At 37.2% G+C, this 24,076-nt stretch overlaps 1 protein-coding gene across 1 annotated transcript in view; it reads left to right on the top strand.

Annotated features, from left to right (window-relative positions):
- The window catches only part of LOC150109815 (uncharacterized), a 30,496-nt gene extending 25,979 nt beyond the window's left edge, over positions 1–4,517 (top strand). Inside the window, exon 2 of the mRNA XM_090396257.1 lies at positions 3,096–4,517. Coding sequence (XP_090252383.1) covers positions 3,096–4,517 — 1,422 coding nt within the window. The remainder of the gene's footprint in view (positions 1–3,095) is intronic.
- Positions 4,518–24,076: the final 19,559 nt, after the last annotated feature.

The raw sequence follows: 24,076 nt of genomic DNA, 5'->3' as shown, positions 1-24,076 counted from the left end.
GCAGAGTAGGAAATGATTGTGAGACATACAAAAATATTTTGGGAAAATTTGGTGAAAAGAGCAAAGCTAATAATAATGGCAAATATCTGTTGGATTTCTGCTCAGCACATGGACTGGTTATTACTAACACCATGTTCCAACATAAAAATGTGCACAAATTCACATGGAGAGAAGAGGCTAGGAATAAGAAAAGTCTCATTGACTATGTTATTGTTGATAGTGATGTTTTCTCCCTGGTGCAGGACACCAGAGTGTACAGAGGATTTGAAAGTGGAAGTGATCACTATTTAGTTTTGAGCAGGATATAATTGAATTTCATATTGAAAAGAATAACATGTAAGAAAGTTTTAAAGCGAATAAAAGTTGAGCAGCTCTCAGATGTGAACTGTAGACTAAAATACAGAAAGATTATTGAAAAGAAAATGAAAGAGTTTGCGAACAGGAATCAAGCCTTGGAGATTCAGTGGCAAACTCTGAAGAAAACATTGATTGATTCTGCCAGAGAGGCATGTGGTGAGGTTGAGTGCAAGGATAAAAAAATCAGAACTCCCTGGTGGACACAGGAAGTTAAAGAGGCAGTGAAGGAAAAGAAGAAAGCATATCAAAAGTTCCTGGCAAATAAGTCAGCTTTTACTCTTACAGAATACAGAGACAAATGTAAGAAAGCTAAACAGTGTGTAAAACTAGCTAATCAAAAGTCATGGGAGAATTTTGGCAAGAATATAGAAAATAAATATCAAGAAGGTGGCAAAATATTCTGGAAGTTGTTGAAGAAGCTTAGGAATGGAAGAAAGAGTGCTGTAAAAGGAGTTAGAGATGATAAAGGTGACATGAAAACAGGAGGAAAAGATATCTTGGAAGTATGGAGTAATTACTTTGAAAAACTGCTAAATGAAACCAGCAGTGATGACAGCACAGTGATAAAAAACACTGACCAGGCATGCAGTCAGGAATACATATCCATACTTGAAGTAGAAAAAGCCATCAAAGGCTTAAAATGTGGAAAGGCAGCAGGAGTAGATGATATTCGACCAGAAATGCTGAAGTATGGTGGTATAAAAGTCTTACAATGGCTGCACTGCATAGTTCAGAAAGCCTGGACAGAGGGACGAATTCCCGATGATTGGAGTAGAGCTCTCATAGTACCCATATATAAAAAGGAAAATAAAACTGAATGTGAGAATTACAGAGGTATTTCCCTACTGAGTGTTCCTGGCAAGATCTATGCAAGTATACTTGAGAAACGGTTGAGAAGAATTGTGGAAGAAAAGCGTGGTGAAGAACAAGCTGGATTCAGGCCAAATAGAGGCTGTCAGGATCAGATCTTCACTTTACGACAAATAGTCGAGAAAGCCTGGGAATATAACAAAGATCTGTATTTAAGTTTTGTCGATTTGGAAAAGGCATATGACAAGGTGCCAAGAGAGAAGCTATTCAATACGCTACAGTTATATGGTGTCAATGGGGCATTATATCAAGCAATACTTAGTCTTTATTTGAGTTGTAAGTCAGCAGTTAGAATTGAAGGAAGTGCAGGAAGATGGTTTAATGTTAAATCTGGTGTGAGACAAGGATGTACATTATCCCCTCTGTTATTCATTAACTATATGGATCACATTATGAAGGAAAGTGGTATTAAACCTGACATCAAAATTGGAGATGTTAATGTCAGCTCTTTGCTTTATGCGGATGATGTTATACTTCTAAATAAATCCACTACAAGTCTGCAAGATTCTCTGACTAAATTGAATAGCTGTTGTAATAGATATGGTATGAAGGTCAGCAATAAAAAGACAAAGACAATGAAAATAGGCAGAATCATTGAAAATGTCAACTGCGTTGTGAATGGAGAACCTGTGGAACAAGTAAAACATTTCAGCAACACGATTTTTACTGAAGATGGTAAATTAAATATAAAAATAGACAACAGAATCAGCAAAGCTGGTATCGTGGGAAGTCAATTGAATAAATTCATATGGAGTAAGAGAGAAATTAGTCGGAACACTAAATTAGCTGTATACAAGACAGTGTTCAAACCAGTTTTACCTTATGGATCTGAGAGCTGGGTCAGAAGTAAAACACTTGACCAAAGATTAGAGACCGCAGATATGAGAGTCCTGAGAAAGATTCGAGGCGTAAACAGATGGCATCAATGGCAATATCATATTAAAAATGAGGATATTAGGAAAGAACTTGACATTGTCAGCATCCAGGAATGCGTTAGCCGAGCTAATCCCAGGTGGTATGGTCATTTAAATAGAATGAGAGAGGAAAGATTAGCAAAACAAGTGTTCTCTGTCAGGTTGGCAGGAAAATGACCCAGAGGAAGACCAAGATATAGGTGGATTGATAGGTACAAAGTGCCTGAGATGATAGAAATATAAGATCTGATAATGGAGTCTTGACAAGTAACAGACTGATTTGGAGGAAAATTGTAGATAGGAAGTTAGTAATGATGTAATTTTTTCATGTAGTACTCTCATATCCTGTACACCCCCTTGAGGGTACATGGCAGGAATTTGATGATGATGATGATGATGAATTTTTACCCAAATAGGGTTAACCCTATTTCTATAATTTTGAAATATAAAAAGAGATTCTTAACTTTGTGGTCTACAATCTCTTTTTAGATTTTAAAAGTAAGAACTGAAATATATGATATGAAGATTTAGAGGGAAGTAGAAGGAGCAGCTTTTATGTAGGATTTTTGCTTATATTTTTCGAGGGTTTTACAGAGATTCTTGAAGGTGTAACAACTTATTAATCTGACATTTCAACTCTGTTATAGAACTGAATTCCTGGATTTTCTGCAAATATCAAGAATTTACAATTTTTGATATTGATGCGTCTTATGGGTACGTTGTAGACTAATGAATAGTGACTTTCATTTACCCAATCGCTGCACTTTACATCGATACAAATATTGTTGTGCTATATGAATTAAACAAGCCGTACCACTTGGCGCCATTTGTATGCACATAATGTATTTAAAATGTTTTACGGGGATCGATGAAAAGTCATATATTTCAATTAGTAAAATATTCTTTACATCTACTGTACATTCTATCACTTATTTTATTATTTACTTTTGGCAGGTCGTCGCTTTGTGGAATACCGTCAGCTGTGGCGATGGACCACCATCATTCCAATCTCTTCCTCAAAAATCTCAACAATCTTCTCGTCCAAATTTTGCCAATTCAGAAATCCATGGAGGGTTTTTAAGAGATCCAGAATCACGTTCCAGAGTTGCCATTCCAGATCATTCAGTAAACGGTAATGGAAATGGAAGACCTTCTTTTCTCCCACCCACTTCAAGTCTGTCTAAATCAATATTAGTAGGAGATAATCTTCTCCCATTACAACCTGTCTCACCTCCAATCCAAATAATTAACCTAGATGTGAAATGTCAAAAACAAGTAATGGATATCCGTCTAGAATTCAGTCAACCATATAATGGAATAATTTACTCAAAAGGATTTTTTAATGATCCTGCATGTCATTATGTTGCTCCTGACAGCCAACAAAATGTATTTGAGTTTGTCATTCTCCTGGACCGTTGCGGTACCATTTTTATTGATGATTTTTCTATTGGCGGCCATGGTTATCTGGAAAACACGTTGGTCATTCAGAATCATGCTGGATTCCAGGAAGTGTGGGATGCAGCTCGGCACATTCGCTGTGTGTGGGCGGGTCAGTTTGATCAGACAGTAACTTCGGCAGTTAATGTAGATATGCTAGACGTAGTGGCAGTGACTTACAGTGGCGACACGGTTGAAAGTTATATGGATATTCAAGTTGGGCGAGGACCCTTCGCTGGTCCAGTGAATGGGCTGGTCAAAATCGGAGACACGCTCACTATGGTCATATATGTACTTGGAGCGACCGATTTCGACGTTCATGTTAAGGATTGCATTGCTCACGATGGCAGCGTTCGTAATGCTATCCGGCTGACTGATGAGCGTGGCTGCGTCATCAAAAAAAAACTTTTAGGTCCGTGGCAGAAAACTCGCCAGACAGGAAACTCTGGAGCATCACTAATTACGTTTGCTTTCTTTCAAGCTTTCAAATTTCCTGATAAAATCGAAGTATTTTTGGAATGCAATATTGAAATTTGCAAATTTCAGTGTTCTAATTATTGTCCTGATTATCCTCCTAATATACGTGGTAGTATCAGGAAGCGACGTATGTCTGGGAAAATATCAAGTTCTGAACATGCATATGACGAAAAGATCATTAAAGCTTCTGCCAGAATAGAACCTATTCGATTGCAAAGAAGCATCCGTGTCGTATCTCCCGAAGACATCGCGGTTCCTTTGAGTAACAGGGCCTCTTTATCCGAACTATCGAATATCAGCAAAGCAAGTAATGGTATCTGTATGTCCATGGGAACATTTGTTAGTGGACTAGTGGTCCTCTTAACTTTGTTGTTGGCGTCCTGTCTAATAACAACACTTCTCTGCATGCGAGCCAGACGAAGTCCAAATATTAAATCGCATCCATTTCCAGACAAGATGTAAATCGGAGTTGGAAAATGTGGTTCAGATTGTTCTGATTGTAAAAAAGCTTAAAATTGAAGCACGATTTATTTCGTTTTTTATACTCTTTTGGTTGAAAAGTTGTTTTATACAAACTGATTTCATGAAACAAAGAAGTATAACAAAAATAGAAACTTGCTTGCAAGTCTAAATTTCATTGACATATATGAAATGCATCAACAGATGCAACACCCAGAGACTTTTAAAAGTATATTATTTTAGATCATATCGTAATGCGTTAGCAGAAATTCTGTATACGGTGAGTCAGAAATTCTAAAACATATTCAGTCTATCAGCAGTTACCTTTTGGTTGCGGAGAGAGTACGAATTAGTCATATCATGATCACATTTAGAATATCTTTTACCCTTATCAATAGAACTGGTAGGAAACAATTTTGGTGCTACCTAGCGCCCTGTCTTGAACAGTATCTATTGTAGTACCTTCACGTCTTGCGATAATTAATGTTGTCCACAGCTGAAAGTGAAACTTCCTTTCTAAAAAGAAGTTTCAGTTAAAAACATTTCGATTCTTTCCCTTTTCGGATGTGTAGCTTACAATTTCGGTACGACGTTATTGATGCCTAAATCATTTGCAACCCTCTGCTAGCAGTTTCATGTAAGATCGCGCACGCATAAGTTTCTGGAAGTGGCTCATTTTCTGTTAGTGTGGCTTAAGTAACGAAAAAAAAGTATTTAATGAAAATTTAATTTTAAAAAGGCTCTGGCTCCAATTCACAATAAAGAAATAACTTGTGATAAATAAATAAAAATAAATAAAAAATATATAAAAAAATACAAGATATCAATTTACCAAAGTGCATTCAAAGAGTTAAGCATTTACGAATAAAAATTATTAAAATACAAATATTTGCAAACCCTAAATTCCAAATCGAGAGTTTTTTTTTTTTTTTCCCGTTATGGAAAAAAACCTAGATGGCGATCGCTTAGCGTTTGAATTCTACAAACTACATGTTGTTTTGAGTAACACTGTGCAGTGAGTAGCTTGAATGTCTCTCTAAGTGGTATCAGTGGTAGGTGATTTATTTTCAAAATCCAATGAAAAATCGAAGCCTTCCCAAGTTGGAAAAAGTATGACACTTTTTACCTCTACAGCAAAATTTCCGAACTCAAATGATAAAAAAATAAAAAATAAAAAGAGACTTAGAAGTACTTGTCAGTGGAAGTAATATCCCTTCGTGATGAACAATTCATGCTATTTCGTTTTAGATTACCATCCCCCAATTTCCAAATGACACTGCAATTTCCGTTCCTTTTGCGGCTGTGAAAACCACAATGCAGTTTGGTTAAAAGATTCAGATAGGAATCCGGTTAAGGAAGGAAGGATGATTTTCTAGAATTTTGCATTTAACAGTGATTTAACCAGTCTCACATTAATATGATAAGGTGTACTGAGCGACGATGTACTGATATTCTCCTGTTTGGTCATTAATTAAAGTCTAAATAATGCGTTTCCATTGAAAAAAACCTGTGTGATGAATGGAAAAAGGTTTGATAAAGAAACTGAAAAATGCTAACCACTTGAAATTTTCACAAGTGCTATTTAATCCTTGCCTTTTAAAGGATTAGTAGGATAAAAGTAATCATAGGTTCAAATGGTTGCACCTTCTGTTCCCTTGCGAAAGGTAATCGTACGCAACTTCTGGTTCAACCTCTGCTGCAACATTGATTTCTAAAATAGAGTTGACCTGATCTGACCTTCTAGGACATTCTTTACCTCAAATACCCGCACAGATGACCAAAATCTCTTCCTAGTGTACCATAAACAGCACATACAAAACATGTGAAGATTCTTACATTAAAAAGTGTAGGATTCTAAAATTCCACACACTAAAAAAGTGATACATGGTAAGTTTCCATAGCACATATCCATTAGTGCTTTTGCTATTGACATTTCGAAATCATTTGATTATGTCTGCCGTCGAGGCCTACTCATTAAATGGCCATCTTTTGGCATATTCTCCATCATATGCAATGAGATAGTCAGCTTTTATTTAGGTTTTCCCTCCGTATCATCGATGGCTTCCGTACCAATCTTCATTGGGATGAAGATAACTTGCTTGCCTTCACTGGTACAAAAACACACTCTTCCGTATTTTGTTTTCACAAAAAAGGACAGTTAATGTTTCCTTACCTTTAATACCCCCCACACACACACATACACACACACACATACACATATCAGCAGAAAGAATTATCTTTCTCTCTCTCTGTTTCCTTGGAGCGACATTTATCTCTAGTATCTCCCCTGAAAAACACCCACATAAATAGTATCTCTAGTGTCCTCAGCATTCCAAACACTATGCATTCTTTGCTTCAAAAGACGCTGCTCTTTATCCATCCAGGTGCTAATTCTGTACAAATCCCAAATCTATTCAACGATTTTTTGCATCCTGATGCTGTCCAGAGGAGGACGATTTAACACAAAGAGATTATAATTCTTACTGACATTCTCGTATTGACTAAGTTCAATAACTATTTCACAAAAGATTTATCTGTTTCAACCGTGCGTCTTTTCTACCTTCATGGCTACTGTTCCGCTTAACTGACATCGGTCATTCCTTTGCTTTCCACCGGGCCTTTTAAATTACAAGCAGCAGCAGCAGATGAACAACAGCCTTTTATAGTCCAACTGCAAACCCATCGAACCTGCTTCTCCTCTTTTTGTTATTTCATCTGCTTCAGTTGTGTGGAACAACTTTTTTCACGAAGTATTCCTCAACAACTACAATGTCCTGCTTTCAAGAAAATACCAGTAGCTTCCTTCTCTCCCAGGTTTCGCCTTAGACCTACACTCTGCACTAATGTGCTATAGGTTGGGCCACTTTTTCTGTAAGTTTGATAAAGAAACAAAATGCTAACCGCTTGAAATTTTCACAAGTGCTACTAAATACAGTATGTAGCTAAGGAGAAATCAGAACAAGTCATTTGCGTAAACTTTGCTAGAATTAAAATTTATCATCCCATGTTTTATGTGCCTAGGAATAGGTTTCACCTTTTGAAGTTTTTTTAAACAAAAATCTGTATAAAGGGGCATTAAATCGGAGCACAATGAATCATTATGAAATTATTGAAATAAAATTCTTACCTTAATTAAAAAATTGGAAATTTGTGATATAATCAGGATTCTTTAAAATGATGTGATATCAAGATATTTGAAAAATCATCTTTCTCTAAGCAGACATTTATTGTAATTTCTATTTTTTTAAATGAATGATTGTTTATGGCGATTTTTAATCAAGAAAGTTAAGTTAAGTGACATAAATCGAGTTCTGATCGAACAATCACTGACCGTCCTTTTATTTCTTCAAAAAATGGTCGGCTTGGAAGTGTTATACATGTACTAGATGATCCTTTTATAATCATTACAATTATTATTATATGCAAGTACCCCCAAGGAGTCTGGGACTCATCGAAGGAGGCCCCTGAAAGGTGTAATTCCTATCAATATCTTTCCTTAAAAACTATTTACCAATAACGCGCCTTCAATGTTTACTGGCAGCTTATTCCATTCACTCATTGCATGCCATGAAAAGAACCTAGACTAGATCTTCTCAGTTTCCCTGACTCGGTTTCCAGGGATGTTCATAATTTTTTCCTCTCCTCTCCGGCTTCTATATCTCAAACTTTGAAGGCCCCACACATATTTATTTTATCTTCATGTGCAAAGTCCCGCCAGCCAAATGTAATTTTCGTCTCCTTGGGATCCTCATCTCTTTGGTGGCCACGTGACCATATCTGAAGACAGTAGCCCATATGTAAACTTTTCAAGGTAAAATGGAAGAATAATTTCCTCGTCTCTCTACAAGTTAAGGTTCTTTTTTACACTGCATTTATCGGATGATTTTATGTTTTAACCACCCCTGCAATGTGGCCCCTAAACTTTAATACTCCACTGTTATCCTTAAATGTCTTACTTCATCGAGAACTTTCAACAAATCTCCGTTCATTCTGCAATGCCTTCAGCAGTTTTTTAATTTCTATAGAATGTCTGTTCGAGTCAGCCTGGAAAGATTCTGAATCAAAAGAATGTAGCAGAAACTTTATCACACGACACTCAAGTTATCATTATCTCACATATAAATAAATGTTTGCCTCCAGACTGGCTTCAGTGTTAAACACTGGAGTTAAACAGGTGCAGTACAAGGACAGGACTCTGTCAGATAGTCATGCTGCAATCCCTCCACAAACCTATTTTGCACACCAGTCCTTTCGATTTTCTGTATGGAATCCCTCCAAATGCCTCTTTCTGTCAAGTGTCATCTCCATCCAGGAAGTTGACTATTATTGCTTTCTACCCGAGATCCATAATGTGCAGCAGAAAGATAAGATGGCGATGCTCTAATCTCCTCCATCTCGAAGTATCCTATTCTATAGATATGTGTTTACGGGGCCTATTTGCCTGTTTTCAGGGACGAAAACTCGAATTTACGGGTGAAAAACCTTTTCACCTCCGTATGAGACAGGCTAACTCATCATTTGATCGAAAACACTTGATAGTTCCCTCTCGTCACTATCACGCTATCGTAAAATGTGATTAGAAAACATACCCTTAACAAAGCCATCCTGTTCTTTATAAAATTTCTCACCAGACTCTCTGAAGCCTTAATAATCACTCCGCAGATACAGATTGGGTAAAATTGGCTTCATCTGTTCTATTTCCACCCTTGTATAATGGAATTATCTTGTCCTTCTTCGACTTCACTCATTAGGAATCGTATTCAGGTTGAGGCTCAAGTTGCACAATCAAGTTAAGAGCGTAGCTAATTTTCTAACACTTTTCTTTTTAACATGCGTGCTTATTTTCATTCAAACTCAATGCTGTGTTAGCATCAAACACACTTTCAGTATTTTCAATATCAATACCTCTTCCATGTCTACCTCTTCATGCAAAAATCCATCCAACTCAAGAGAACTAATGGTTGTGTGTGTGTGTGTGTGTGTGTGTGTGTGTGTGTGTGTGTGTGTGTGTGTGTGTGTGTGTGTGTGTGTGTGTGTGTGTGTGTGTGTGTGTGTGTGTGTGTGTGTTTCCGCACACACACAGTTTCCAATTATCTAACGTTAGCCTGTGCATAATACGAAAATGTTATAGGTTAACTCTCTTTCTTTGGCAGGATTATCAGAAAGCATACACGAGCACACCGAACGATGACAATTTGACATCGGTCTCATTCTCAAAACTTCATTTGAAAATAGTTTAGCATGTTCCGATTTTTTTTATTTTCGAATATTTTCAGAGATGACAATTTTTTATTTTTCAATTTTTCAATTTAATTATTCATTTTCCAAAAACTTCATTCGTATCGAAAGGAATCCACGCTATTCAAACAATAATCGTTTGATTAATACGATGATAAGACAATTAGAAAAAGCTGCATCAGTTTAATTCATGAATTTAAATTTTTTATTAATGACATTTTGTTACAAAAAATAAATATATAAAATAAAAAACACTTTCCAAATACAAACATAACACATATGGCCTTTATAAAAGCCACAAAAGACTGATCCCTTGAGAACTGCTTCACTCCTTGGGACAGGACATGAGATATTCAGAAATGCTACTTGGCATGTCGCAGTTACTCCAGAATAAACTTCTGAAGAGCCCTTTTAGTGAATGGCTCGTTCCAGGTTATGAGTTGTAAATTGGTGATTAAGTAGGTCAATAAGTTAGGGTGAAATTCCATGCATGTATCTTTGGAAAGAGAGTCTGTAGTTGCTAATCATGCTTGCGTACTCTCGATTTAATACGGTATGGGGTTGCGATCAATGAATGTCATGATTCAGAAATTCAATGCACTGCTAGCGTACCATTAATTACCTTTTCTCCCATCGCCTGACTGAACTGCAAGATGAGAGCAGATGAGACACAGTAGTAATGTATACTTACAATAGCAAGTGTATCCCCGATTTAGAAGCAATAGATGACTTTCTGCCACAAGATTACAAGAACTGAAAATATGCTTTTCATTCCCCTCCCTCTTTTATTTATTTTTATTGTTATTTACTCGAAAGGTTAACGCCTTTTTGAAGTCAACGGTATGAACTATTATGATTTTGCATATAACACTTGCACTAAGGTTACCATATTCTAAAATGCAAATGCCAAAATGCTCACACACTCTCGCCTGATCAACTCGTTCCGGACACAAACATCTAACACAAAAATAAATACATATGTTTGAAATCTTTACTTTTGTAAGCTTTTCATTAATTAGATGTGATGAATATGCTTATTAGAACACACAAAAATATGAGATTTTAAGTGACATCATAAGTCTTATGAAACAAGAGTAGGCCTACGTGTAAAAGAATTACACTTATCACACTACATACATCACTTTGCAGCCCAGGCTGCCCATGCATATTTTTCACTAGACCTAATTTTCTTTAGCAGTTCTTTGTTGCGACACGAATAGTCGAACATAGTTTAACATGTTAAATGTCTGTAATTAAATTTAACTATAGCAAGTTCTTTCACAGATTCTATCGTAAGTCTATTTCTTTCCTTGGTCCACTGAGCTTGTATTAATGAAAAGAGCCTTTCAACACTGGCAGATATTTTCATTATCAAAATGCAGACATGTGCGCATAAATGCTGACTTATGGTAACCCTAACTTGCACAGATCCAACAGTAAAAAAATTCCGATACATTATGACCGGAACAAACCGACTTCCTTAAGGATGAATGAATCTTAAATTTAAAACAAGTAGAACGCTAAAATTGTGTCATGTTTGATATATGCATAGAATACAATTGCCAGTTGTTTGTAAATTTTATTATTCATGTTATATTTTGAAATTTAATTGTTTTTTTATGTCAATTTGATTATGGTAAATTATTGTGCAACGTCGTTTGCTTTCGCCAAGAAAATAAACTCTTTTTTTTCTATTACCGAATGAAGTGGTCTTTTTTCTTTACATTAAATTCTGAAACAATTGAAGAACCCATTCTGTCAGGTTATATGCCGACTCTTTCGGAAAGTATGTCAAATAAATAACTTCTTGTGGTCAGTCTAAATATCTAGTATACTGTCCGTTCCGATATTCTCCTATGCAGATCGCTGCCTGCTATTTAATCAACAGGAGACTGTCCATAAAACTACACCTTTCTTGAAGAATTCCGTCGAGCACTTGCATTCACAAGTTTACTGGAAGTGCAAGTGCATTCATAGTAAACCTGTAAACCACTCAAGTAGATTCTTGAAGTGAACATTCCCACTGGGATGACGGTTTCCTTCTCATCATGGTTGCATTGGAATATTTAGCGTCGAATACCAAGCTGTGAGCACAGTTAAAACATTTAGATCAAAACACTTCAAAAAGTCTACTTGCTTGAAAGAATAAAAGTCATTAGAACCTAAAGAAGAGAACACACATCTCTCTTAGTATTAGTTGCGTATAGAAGAATTTGCCCAATCCTTCATTAATATCAACGATAATTTCACTTGAATGTGTGCGTGCGTGAGTGCGCGTGTGTGCGTGCAACGATGGACATAAAGATATATTTCATAAACTTCGGAAAATATGCCAAGAAATTTATAATGAGCGATGGCCCTAAACGACTCTCTTCAAATGTCAATCCCAAAGGAAACCACTGCAATTCAATTTCCTGGAATTTTTGTTCCAGAAGAGTTGACGATACAAGGGTAGACCGATCATATCATTATACCACTATTTTCATTAAACGCGTTTTTCCATTAATTTAATTTAAAGCAACTGTAGCAAAAAAAAAAAAAAAAGATTATTGTAAGGAGCTCCATACAATACTAATAATATTGAAATACTAATAATAATGAATACTTTGATCCAATCGCCAATTCCAAAGAAGAAAAGCAGTAAACCGACGAATAGATTCCCTGCTCCCATTTTTTTCTCTGAATGGTTTATTATTATTAGTTATTTCTTAATCTTTCAGTCTTTTTACCTTTATGGCGTCGAGGGTTTCTATCCTTATAACTATAACCTTTATACGAAGATAAGGTGGTTGGCCCTATGCCTCCTGGTGTATCCTATGTCTGTAGAAGCGTTATGTTCTCGAGGCCAGTTTGCTTGCTTGCGGGAGGAATAACCCCAGATAAACTGGGGAGAAAAACCCTGCAGTCCACGCCTCACTTTCTCAAATATTGCCAGCTAACTTGGCAATATTTGAGAAAGATCCTAAGTTCCTCACGTCAGCGACAGGAATCGAACCCAGGATCACTCCTTTCCCAAGCATATGGTTGCGAAGCGCGTAGCCTCTCTGCTAACTGCGCAGATTTAAAAAAAAAAATTATTTCTTTTTTTAAATTAATTAATTAATTAATTTTTTAATTTATTTTTATTATTTTTTTATTTTTTAATTTTTTTTTTAATTTACATTTTCTTCTTTACATAATTGATACACGGTCAGAATAAGATATCATTTTGACAACAATTTCACTGGTGATACAGAACAGTTCAGATTCTATCCAAGAATCTAAGAATAGTCCGTCATGTAGCGTCGTAAAATATGGGCTGTTCGAAGTAATGCTGTTTTTTGTAGGTCATATGGGGTCACCTCGTTGATGTTTAATTACTGTAAATAGTTGGACAGCTTCTTTGAAGTTGCTCCAAGTGCACCGATAACTATTGGGATGACTTTGGTGTGTTTAAGCCACAGTCGGCAAACTTCGATTGACAGATCTCGATATTTAATAATTTTTTCCAGTTCTTTGTTGTTGATGTTGTTATCACTGCGTACTGCAATATCGATAATCCAAACCTGTCGATGTTCGATAATTGTGATGTCAGGTCTATTGTGTTCCAAATGCCGATCAGTTTGTATTCTAAAGTCCCAGAGAATTTTTGCTGTTTCGATTTCCAACTGTCTCTATTTTATGCTGCCACCAGTTGTCAGAAGTAGGAAAGCCATATTTTTTGCATACGTGCCAATGAATTATTTTGGCCACTTGATCATGTGGTATTTATAGTCAGTATGAGCTATTTTGCTGCAGGCACTGATTAGACGTTCTACAGGCTCATCTTTCTGATCGCATAATTTGCATTTCCTGTTATTATTGATGTTAAAAATTTTTTATCTCAAGGGCTCACTTTAGTGAGTACGGGCATGGAAAACCCGAGGTACCAGATGCTGGACCATTCCTTACTTCATGTAATATACATCTGTTATATTATTCTGTAGACTGGTACCTCCTCTTCTTTCTTTGCTTCTTTCTCCTCTCCTTGCTCCTTTCCCCCTGATGCTATTAGAGTATTCGAGGGCTAGGAGTGAGGCTTTCCTATCTTGCTAAGTCATTTCGTCTTATGCAGCCACCGAAGGAGGCAAGCTTGCCTCAATAGGTGTCGGTCCCAAGCCAGGATAAATGGCAAGGGTTGATGTCAGGAAGGGCATCCGGTCGTAAAACTTCAATGCCAGCTCAAACTATGATATGAGTCAAAGAGAAAATGATATAAGGGCTAGGGCGTATCCCTTAAGCGACGCGCAGCCACATCGCTCTACAGCTGCGAGAAGTGGACGAGGGCTACCGCATCAAGGGCGGGTGCGGTTAAAGAAGCGAGCCCAGCAGGTGGAGAGGATGTTGCGAGTGGGAACACTGAATGTTGGAAGCATGACTGGAAGGGGAAGAGAGGCGGCAGACATGATGAGGAAGAGGAAGTTGGACATTTTATGTGTGCAGGAGACAAGGTGGAAAGGGGGAAAGGCAAAGGAACTGGGAGATAGATATAAATTGTTCTACTCTGGAGCGAATAACGAGGGAAGAAATGGTGTAGGAATTGTGGTGCGTGGCAGAATGAAGGGCGAAGTACTGGAAGTGGGTAGAAGGAACGACAGGATCATGCGAATGAAATTGGGTCTTGGGAAAGAGCAGGTTCTCGTATTATGTGTATATGCCCCGCAAATTGGTTGTACAGCAGAGGAGAAAGATGAGTTCTGGAACGTGTTAGATGAAGAAATGAGAGAACTGGAAGAAAATGAGATGGTGATTGTCGGAGGAGACTGAACGGACACATAGGGAGACAGAATAGGGATTGTGAAAGGGTGCATGGTGGCCACGGAGTGGAAATGATGAACCAGGAAGGAGAGAGGGTTGTGGACTTTGCAGTAGCGTTTGATCTGGCAATTGTGAACTCGTTTTTCTACAAGAGGGAATAACATTTTTTTTGTTTAGGAGTGGTAACAACAGTTCACAAATTGACTACATTTTGACTAGAAGAAAACATCTTAAGGTTGTGACAAATTGTAAAGTAATTCCAACAGATCAAGTAGCACAGCAAAACCGACTGCTGTGCGCAGACTTTAAAATAAGATCGAAGATAAGAACCTCTGGATGCCATGTGATGAAGACTGGAGAAGAATAGAGAGAAGAATGAGGGTTGGTAGTGGAATAATAATGTACAAGTGGCAGTGACAGCTAAGAGGAAGGCAAAGCAGAAGTGGGATGAGTCAAGAGTGGAAGAGGACAGAGAGGTGTACAGAGAGAGAAAGCAAGAAGCCAAGAGAGTTGTGGCACAGGCGAATGCCATGGCATATCAAGATCTGTATGATCAATTAGAAACAAAGGAAGGACAGACAAAAACTTACCAACTAGCGAAATGTAGAAATAAAGCAGCAAAGAACATCTTGCATTTGAGGCAGATCAAAGATGCTGAAGGAAGAGTATTATGGAGGAATGTGGACATAAGAAACAGATGGAAAATATACTTTGAGGGACTTTTGAATGAGGAAAATGCATGGACTCACAGAGAAGATGGGCAGCCTTCTGAGGGGATGGTGCAGAACATCAATAGAGTGGAAGTGACGGAGGCCATGAAGAGGATGAGGAATGGAAAATCGGTGGGCCCAGACAGAATTCCAGTGGAAGCATGGAAGGCACTGGGGGAAGAGGGAATTGACCTGCTGTGGGAACTGTTCATGAAAGTTTGCCAACAGGAAAATATACCCAAGGAATGGAGGGAGAGTACTCTTGTCCCCATATACAAGGGTAAAGGGGATGCACAAGACTGTAAAAATTACAGAGGAATAAAGATGATGTCCCAAACAATGAAAATCCTAGAAAGGGTTCTTGATGGTAGAATGAGGAAGGAGGTGGAGATTGCAAAGGAACAATTTGGCTTCATGCCTGAGCTACATCTGGCATTTATTGATCTGGAGAAATCATACGATAGAGTGCCAATGCAAGAAGTCTGGAGGTGTCTGAGGGAGAAGAAGGTTCCGGAGAAATATGTCAGGGTGGTGCGGGAAATGTACAGAAATGTGAAGATAAGTGTTCAAACCTGTCTGGGACAGACAGAAAGTTTTCACGTAACACTTGGCTTGCATCAAGGGTCAGAATTAAGTCCGTTTCTGTTTTATATTGTGATGGAGGTGGTAACAGAGGAGGTGAGAGAAGTTGCGCCTTGGGCAATGTTGTATGCAGATGACATCTTGCTGTGTGCAGATTCAAGAGAAGAAGCGGGAACTAAACTGGAAAGATGGAAAAAAAGTACTGGAAGAGAGAGGTATGATACTGAGCAGAAGTAAGACAGAGTATATGTGTTGCACAGTGGGCGGCGGACAGGAGACAGATTTAGAGCTGGAAGGAAATGTCATCAGGAAGGTGAGAGACTTTAGATACTTAGGTTCAACAGTGGAAGAAGATGGAGGAGCTGAGAAGGAAGTGGGATGCTGGATACAAGCGGGTTGGAGGAACTGAAGGGTATGCGGTATGCGATAAGAGGGTGCCGATCAATCTGAAAGGCAAAAATCTATAGGAAAGTAGTGAGGCCAGCTATGATATATGCTATAGAAACTGTGGCCCTGAGGAAAAATAACATCAGCAGGATGGAAGTAGCAGAGATGAGAATGCTTAGGTGGATGTGCGGTGTGACCAGAAAGGATCGTCTGAGAAATTACTATGTCAGGGGAACAGTGAAAGTTACGAACTTAGGAGCGAAAATACAGGAGGCAAGGTTGAGATGGTTTGGTCATGTGATGAGAAGGGAGGACAAATGTGTGGGAAGAAGGGTCATGCAGATGGATGTGCAAGGAAGGCGGAAGCGTGGGCGGCCAAAGAAGAGATGGAGGGAGCTGGTAGAAGATGACTTGAGGATGAAGAACTTGGATATGGTGACAGCCCAAGACAGGAAGGTGTGGAGGAGACTCATTATCAACAGTGACCCCACTTAAGTGGGAGAAGCTGCAGAAGAAGAAGAAGATTGATGTTCAACATTTTTGCTTTGATTGCATTAGTTTGTAATACCTGTTCTTCAGCTGATAGAATAAATCCTTCAGTATTCTTTTTTTAATGTATCCGTAGCCATTGCCACGTCTTGTTCACATCAATTTTGTCCTCAGTATATTGAAGAAATTGGCTATGCAAGGTTTTAGTTTTCCAGCTCACATATCTGTTATTTTGTTGTTTCTTTTTGTAATCGGATTTCTTTCCTGTTGCTTTTAGAAGGCTCTCTTGTGTAATTGCTTGAAGCATTGGCTCAGAGCTATTGTCGATGTAATTTCTTAAACCAATTTCTTCTTCTTCCACAGTCTGTCTCACTTACCGCAAACCCTGTCCACTTATTCTACTTGGTAGATACAACCGGTCAATGCATCATATAATGCTTCATGCATTACATCCCTTCGTAGATGTAAAGCATGATGCATAGTCATTAATTTTCTACTTTTGCGATCCAGTTTGTCCAGGTCTTCTTTTGTCCAAGTTATTATGCCAGCTGTGTATCGGATCACTGATATAGCCCAACAATTCATTGCTCTAATTGTGTTTAATCCGTTTAATTTTGTTTTCAGAATATTTCTAATTCTTTTGATGTATTCTGATGCTGCCTGATGTTTAACTTTCGAGGGGAGAATGTCATTGGCTTCTAATATTCCGTGGTATTTATAGTGTTCGTCAGTTGCAATTGCTTTTATATATTTATCTTGATCAAAATTAAAATTGCTAATGTCATTAATTTGGCTTGTTTAATAGATAAAACTGCGCATTTATCTAAACCAAATTCCATTTTGATGTCCTGACTGAAAATACGAACTGAGTTCAGTAAAGAGTCTATTTGCGGGGCCGATTTTCCATATAGCTTCAAGTCATCCATGTACAACAGATGGGAAATTTTAATATCACATTTATGAATTTCATATCCAAGTTTTGTTTTCTTCAGAATCATAGACAAAGGTATCAAAGAAATGTTGAAGAGCAATGGTGACATGGAATCACCTTGGAAAATTCCACGTTTAATGCTGATATCTCCAAATCGTTCATTATTCACTATTAATGTTGTTTTCCATGATTTCATAGTAGCAGCCAGAAACGAACATATGTTTTTGCTAATTCCAAATATTGTTTGTGATTTTAGGATCCAGGAGTGTGGGAGGGAATCGAATTTTTTCTTATAGTCTATCCATGCCATGTTTAAGTTAGTTTTTCATCTTTTTGAGTTTCTGAGAATCATTTTATTAATAAAGATCTGGCATTTTGTTCCTCTAGATTTTTGAAAATTGCCTTTTTTGTTCAATCGGATAAATCTCATTATCTGATAAGTAGTGGTATATGGAATTTGCTATAATTGCAGTGATCAGCTTAAGCATAGTTGATAGTCATGTTATTGGACGATAGTTACTGGTATAATGACAATTTACATTTATTTTTGTTTCATTTCTGATTCTATTTTCTTAATCTATGAGTCATCTTTAATGTGATCAATAGGATTATTCCAGCTTGACTTCTAAAATTTGAGTGCTTCTTTTTCTGGTGAATGATGGTTTGCATTTGTATTTCTCTGGAGAGACTGAAGGAACTGATGTTGGTTCTGTCGAAAATGCATATTTTGTACATATTGGTTTATTCTTGCTTCATATCTTTTAATTTTCTGTGCAGTTGCTGTAATTCTTTGTTTTAACTCTTCGGTAACTTCAGCAATTGTTTTGTTGGCTAAATTATATGTGTTAATCAGTTTGTTTTTGATATTATTTTTCAGTCGTCCTTCTTTAAAACTATTTAAGTTGCTTAGATCAGCTCGAAGTTTGTTGACCTTTCGTTCTAACCGGATTTTCCATAGTGCAGATTGTTTCATCTTCGGCTTTTGCTCTTTCGGTTTGCAGCCAAGTTTCACTGAAATGATATAGGCTGTGCTCTATGGGAGCTAATTTCTTTCCTTTATACTGTTGGTTGTGAAGGTTTTAATAACAGCATTGGCGTCTAAGAGGAGCTGTTTTAGCTTAGATTTATCTAAAGCTTTTAATGGTGGTAGTCTTATGCCGTCATTTATGGAGTTCATATGTTCCAATATCCCTGATTTAATTTTACTGGCCTTCTGTCAAAACTTTGTGAGGTATGTCGTCAACTTGATGTTTACTGAATTGAATTCCAAAAGTTTGATATAGCTACCTCTTGATGATTTGCTATTACTGGAGTTATTCATTTATTTCGTAACTCTTGCAGCTCAAGTTCAGAAAATATTTTGTTACGGAAAATGAAATTGTTTTGGTCCATAAGAATTTGTTCTGTTATTGCAGATTTTGGGAATTTTTGCATCCAAATTAAATGCATATGCTTTCTAAAACCTCATTTTTCTGGTGTTGATCTGTAAAAACATTTCATGACTTCTTTTTCTTTTACAATCCAATTTTTACGTTTGGTTTCTTCCAGTCGCTTTTCAGCTTCTTGCCCAGATTTCCCAGCAAGGAGAGCTGGGTCCTGGGTCCACTTGTCGCCTGATGCCCAGGATTCCCAACATCTGACGCAGTAATTGATGACCCGGGCGTCGACTGATTCGGTATGTATCTGTTCTTACTTTTCACCATTAAGATGGGTGGGGTATGGAACACTGTTAGTCTGGCTCCTCAATTGAGACTTATCTGACAAGGGTGAGGGGGGGTGGCCCTGCTGGTAGCTATGCTACCGCCAGAATAGCTCTCAACCTCACTGAAGCACACAGGCCCCACCGCCAAGACAAGGTCGTGTTCCTTCGGGGGGATTATTATTATGGAAAACTCAGGAAAGAGTTTCCATAATTACCAACCTTATAATTTCACACATATCCTTTTCTAGCAGAAGTCCTCGAATGACTAGCTGCCCTGCAATTGATCATCTCTTGATCATTATTATTATTATTATTATTATTATTATTATTATTATTATTATTATTCATGATTTCTCTTTTTCTTTTACAGTCCAATTTTTACGTTTGGTTTCTTCCAGGCGTGTTTCAGCTTCTTTCCCATTTCCAGCAATGAGAGCTGGGTCCTGGGTCCACTTGTCCACTCGAATACTTCCCAACACAGCTAAAAAAAAAAAAATACATAATAACCAACTGGTGTCATCCTCAGATAAGCTTACATATAAGCTTCGAGGATGAAAGCAAAGAAATTAGTTCTCATCCAAGATGTATCATATGTAACCAAATGCATGTAATGTATGTATTATATGTAAACCAATGTAAAAAAATTATTATTATTATTATTATTATTATTATTAATGTCCCCACAAGGACTTATCGCAGAGTGCACTCCACTCCGCACATCCTATTGATTCCTTTCTACGCACAAACATATAAGAAATATGATCATTCTGTATGCGAGAGAGAGAGAGAGAGAGAGAGAGAGAGAGAGAGAGAAACGCGATTCCAGATAAGTTCATATATAATTGGTTAACTGACTTTCAGCTGAAACAAACCCATATAAAGATTATTTCTTTCTACACGAAGAGAATTATGAAAGCTCTGGAAAGAGTTTAAATAATTATCACCCTTATAATTCCACATATATCCCTTTCTAACAGAAGTCCTCGAATGATTGGCCGCCCTGCAATTGATCACTTCGTGTTCACTCTCATTAACTGGTGGAAAATTTTATACCCTATTTATAATAACATCATCTGATAGAATGATCAAATCTTGATCCAGGTTTATCCTCGGTTACGTAGTTCCCAAGAAAATTGTCTCTAAAAAATCCACAAATTCATTTTCTTCTCTCCAATTGCCGTCTCTTGATTTTAATCTATATTGCCATAAAACCACCAAAAATTATCACTCGTTCCTTGCTAACCAGGTTGATTTGATTACACATTTCTTTCTAATTACTCTCTACATTACCAGGTATATAGCAACACCGAACTAAATATTTCATCCCGTTCACTTCTACCACACACCATACTGCCTCAAAATCGCTGTCATTATTTGCACCTTGTAAATAAAGAATGCTTATACCAAAAATTTTGGGCCGAATAAATTTAATCAATGCAACAATTTCTTTCCCTTCATTTCGAATACTGGCATTAATAAAATAAATACAAGAAATCATTTCTGGTTCTACAGTCCTACGAACATTTCTGTGATGTGACTCTTTAATACCTTCCCCAATCCCGTCCTCTATATTACCACTAATTCTACAACTTTCTTTACACCCAAACTCTCTCCTCCATTCCAGGTCATCTCGATCCTTTTTTACCGACTCACACATTCACCTCTGAATCCAACATCCACATGTTTCATAAAGTGTCTACTCGTCCAGATGATATTCACCTCAGATCTATTCATTACAGTCATTACTTTCTCAGACCACACCAATTAAATACAGTCCATCTCCTTTGTACAGTTCCTTCCGTTCCTCAAATTCACCCGTACATTCACAAATGCACTTCTTCCTCCTCACATAACTGCGCTAACATATCATTCATAATTTTTGCTTGCTGCCTCAATTCATCACTATCATACCTTAGCAACACACAAACAACCTTTCCTACCACGCTGTTATCACTCTCCTAAATCTCCTTAAGTCCAGTCTTGCAGTTTCCTTGTTCCCATCCAAATCATTCATCCATCCCTACCATAATCACCCACTCTTTTTCTGTTTTCTGCCTCATGTCTAATCACTCTGCTCATTCTACCTCCAGGAAAACAAACCTTATGAGCCATCTCATTCACCACACCTCTAATAATGGAATCTCAACAAAGAGCCATCTCAAATCACTCTTCCATATAAGTCCGCAATTTTTTCATTTCGCCTACACTTCATCTCTTGCCTCATCTTCATCAACTCTGTTCTCAAGTTTGGATCCAATATATATGATAACACTAAGAGTCATATGATGCAATTTCATATGATGCTTTTTGTTACTTTGTTTGTGCGGCATCTGCAGCGAATTAAGAGTATAAAGAGACTATATTTTCTAAAATATTTCTTGTTTTGCATTCGTTTTTCATTTAGATATATATATTATTACAATAGTATTTCAATTTTCTTGCGAAGAGGTTTCCAGCGAATGAACTGTTGGCAATGAAATGTCGGCGAATTTTTCGTGAACTGTCACCACTGACTGTAAAAACTACGGAACATGAGAATTAGACTTTTAGAACACCAATTGATTCGACATCCGACTTTCAGACCTCCTAATGAAACTAGGTCTTTCAATTCAAAGGATGGAAGAAAATATATCTTCGTATACCACAATGATGCATGGAATATTCTTTATATAAGTGCTTTTTCATCTGAATGTGAATTGCCAGATATAATCCGATGATAACAATGTATGTCCTTCAGAAAAAAAAGTGTATTCTTTTGTTAACCAGACAAAAGAATATACGCAATTAACATTAACAAATCTCTAGGCTCATACTCTCAACAGCTTCAGCAGTAAAGTTAAACAATAATAGCCTAGACAATGGTTCTCACCCTTTTATACTTCACGTATCCCTTGGAAATATGTACGTAACTGGGGTACCCCCTTGTTAGATAGATAAAACTATATTTATAGTATAGCAATGGGAATAAAATAAAACACACACTCACATTAAATTTTGTATTCATAAATTACATATATTGATAAACATAAACAGTGACATAAACAATTTAATAAATCTTATGAAATTATAAACATTTTACTGGGTAATCAGTGAGATGGTTGCACTTGTTTAAGCTTGCATAGGTCATCAGTGGTTTGGATTATCTTGCTAAGGATTTGGTTCTACTAAATTTCCTGTCATATAAAGTTAAATTGTAAATATGACTCTTGATATTTGCGTTTTTAATTTTTTTATCACTTGATTGTTTAGCATTTAATGTTCTTTGAGTTACTTCTGAATTAGCCTCTTTACTCACATGGGATGATGACACAGTAGTAGATGTAATCGGCTTCCGCTCCACGTTACCTTTCTTCTTAATTATCCATGTATCCATGTATCAAGGCACTTTAGAAACACGTTTGTTTAATTTCACAGTAAACTGAAGACTAAAAATAACTTTAAGCACAACAAGTGAAATAAATCACTAGAAATACATCGAACAGTAAGACGGCACATTCACTCGCTTAAAATGGATGTTTCGACTGGGCGATCAGCTGTTCGGGTAGGTTCGGCTCTCAGGTAGGGAAGGGGAGGAATGATTGACAATCGTGTATAGTCATGAATTACAGCGCTTCGCTTCGTCATTCAGTTCTCAGAAATTAATCAGTATCAGCGTTTCCAACTTAGCGACTTTGTTAGTAGATCTAGCGACTTTTGAACGCCCATGGCATACTCCCAAAAATTTTATCATGTGCCTGCAAGAGATACGAGAACAACACGTTGAGAACCCCCTAGTCTAGAGGATCCCATGATACTCTATGGATTTGAGGGCTGATAACTGAGGGATGATTTGAGGGACACTTAATGTAGATAATAAAAATAATACTAAAAATAATAAAGATAATACTATATATATATATATATATATATATATAGAGAGAGAGAGAGAGAGAGAGAGAGAGAGAGAGAGAGAGAGAGCAGTATAATTGCATAGAGAAAATTGGCCATGAGAACACATGCAATTTAACAATATAGCTAGAGAATTAAGTAATAGAGACATGCGTGTAATGGAGTAGAGTAGAGTAGAGCACAATAGAGCCCCATCGCGATGTCCTTGGAATTCTTCTATGTATCATGCAAAAATGGTAATAGTAATACTAATAACTATTGCAAGAAACTTATTTTTTGGAGCAATGTAATTAGTTAGTGACCTGAAGAGCAAGTTCAAGCTGAAATTGAATATCATCAAAGAGAGCATTGGAGCAGTACTAACAGAAGAACTTGAAATCAAAAGCACGTGGAAAGAATACTGTGAAGAATTGTACGGAAAAGAGGATAAGGAACATTTGGAGGAATCCTTTCCACAAATATTTCGATTTAGAACCTCCTGCACTTAAGGCCACACGGGATGGAGGGATAAGAGTGTTTCGTAGGCTGATTACAAGGATATGCGAGACAGGATCATGGCCTGGACTGGAAGAAGTCAGTTTCATACCTCTACACAAAAGGGAGATATTAATGATTGCAAGACCTACAGATCTATTAGTTTAATCTCTCATTGAAGCAAGATTTTATTGAAGGTCGTCACTCAGTTCTAAATAGGAGTGAGCAGGGCCGCGCCAACCCGAGGGTGAAAAGGGTGACCGCACCCGGGCGGCAACATTGATAGGACGGCAAGAAACAAATATCAAATATTTATTTTATGTAGCTAATACCTAATTTGGATTATCTTCTTCTTTAGTGTTCTGCAATTGAGCAGGTTCTTTTT

The sequence above is a fragment of the Typopeltis vanoorti genome, chromosome 1, assembly GCF_054136105.1.
Source record: "Typopeltis vanoorti isolate ZY-2024b chromosome 1, IOZ_Tvanoo_1.0, whole genome shotgun sequence".
Taxonomy (NCBI): Eukaryota; Metazoa; Arthropoda; class Arachnida; order Uropygi; family Thelyphonidae; genus Typopeltis; species Typopeltis vanoorti.
This window is presented reverse-complemented; position numbering and strand designations above follow the sequence as displayed.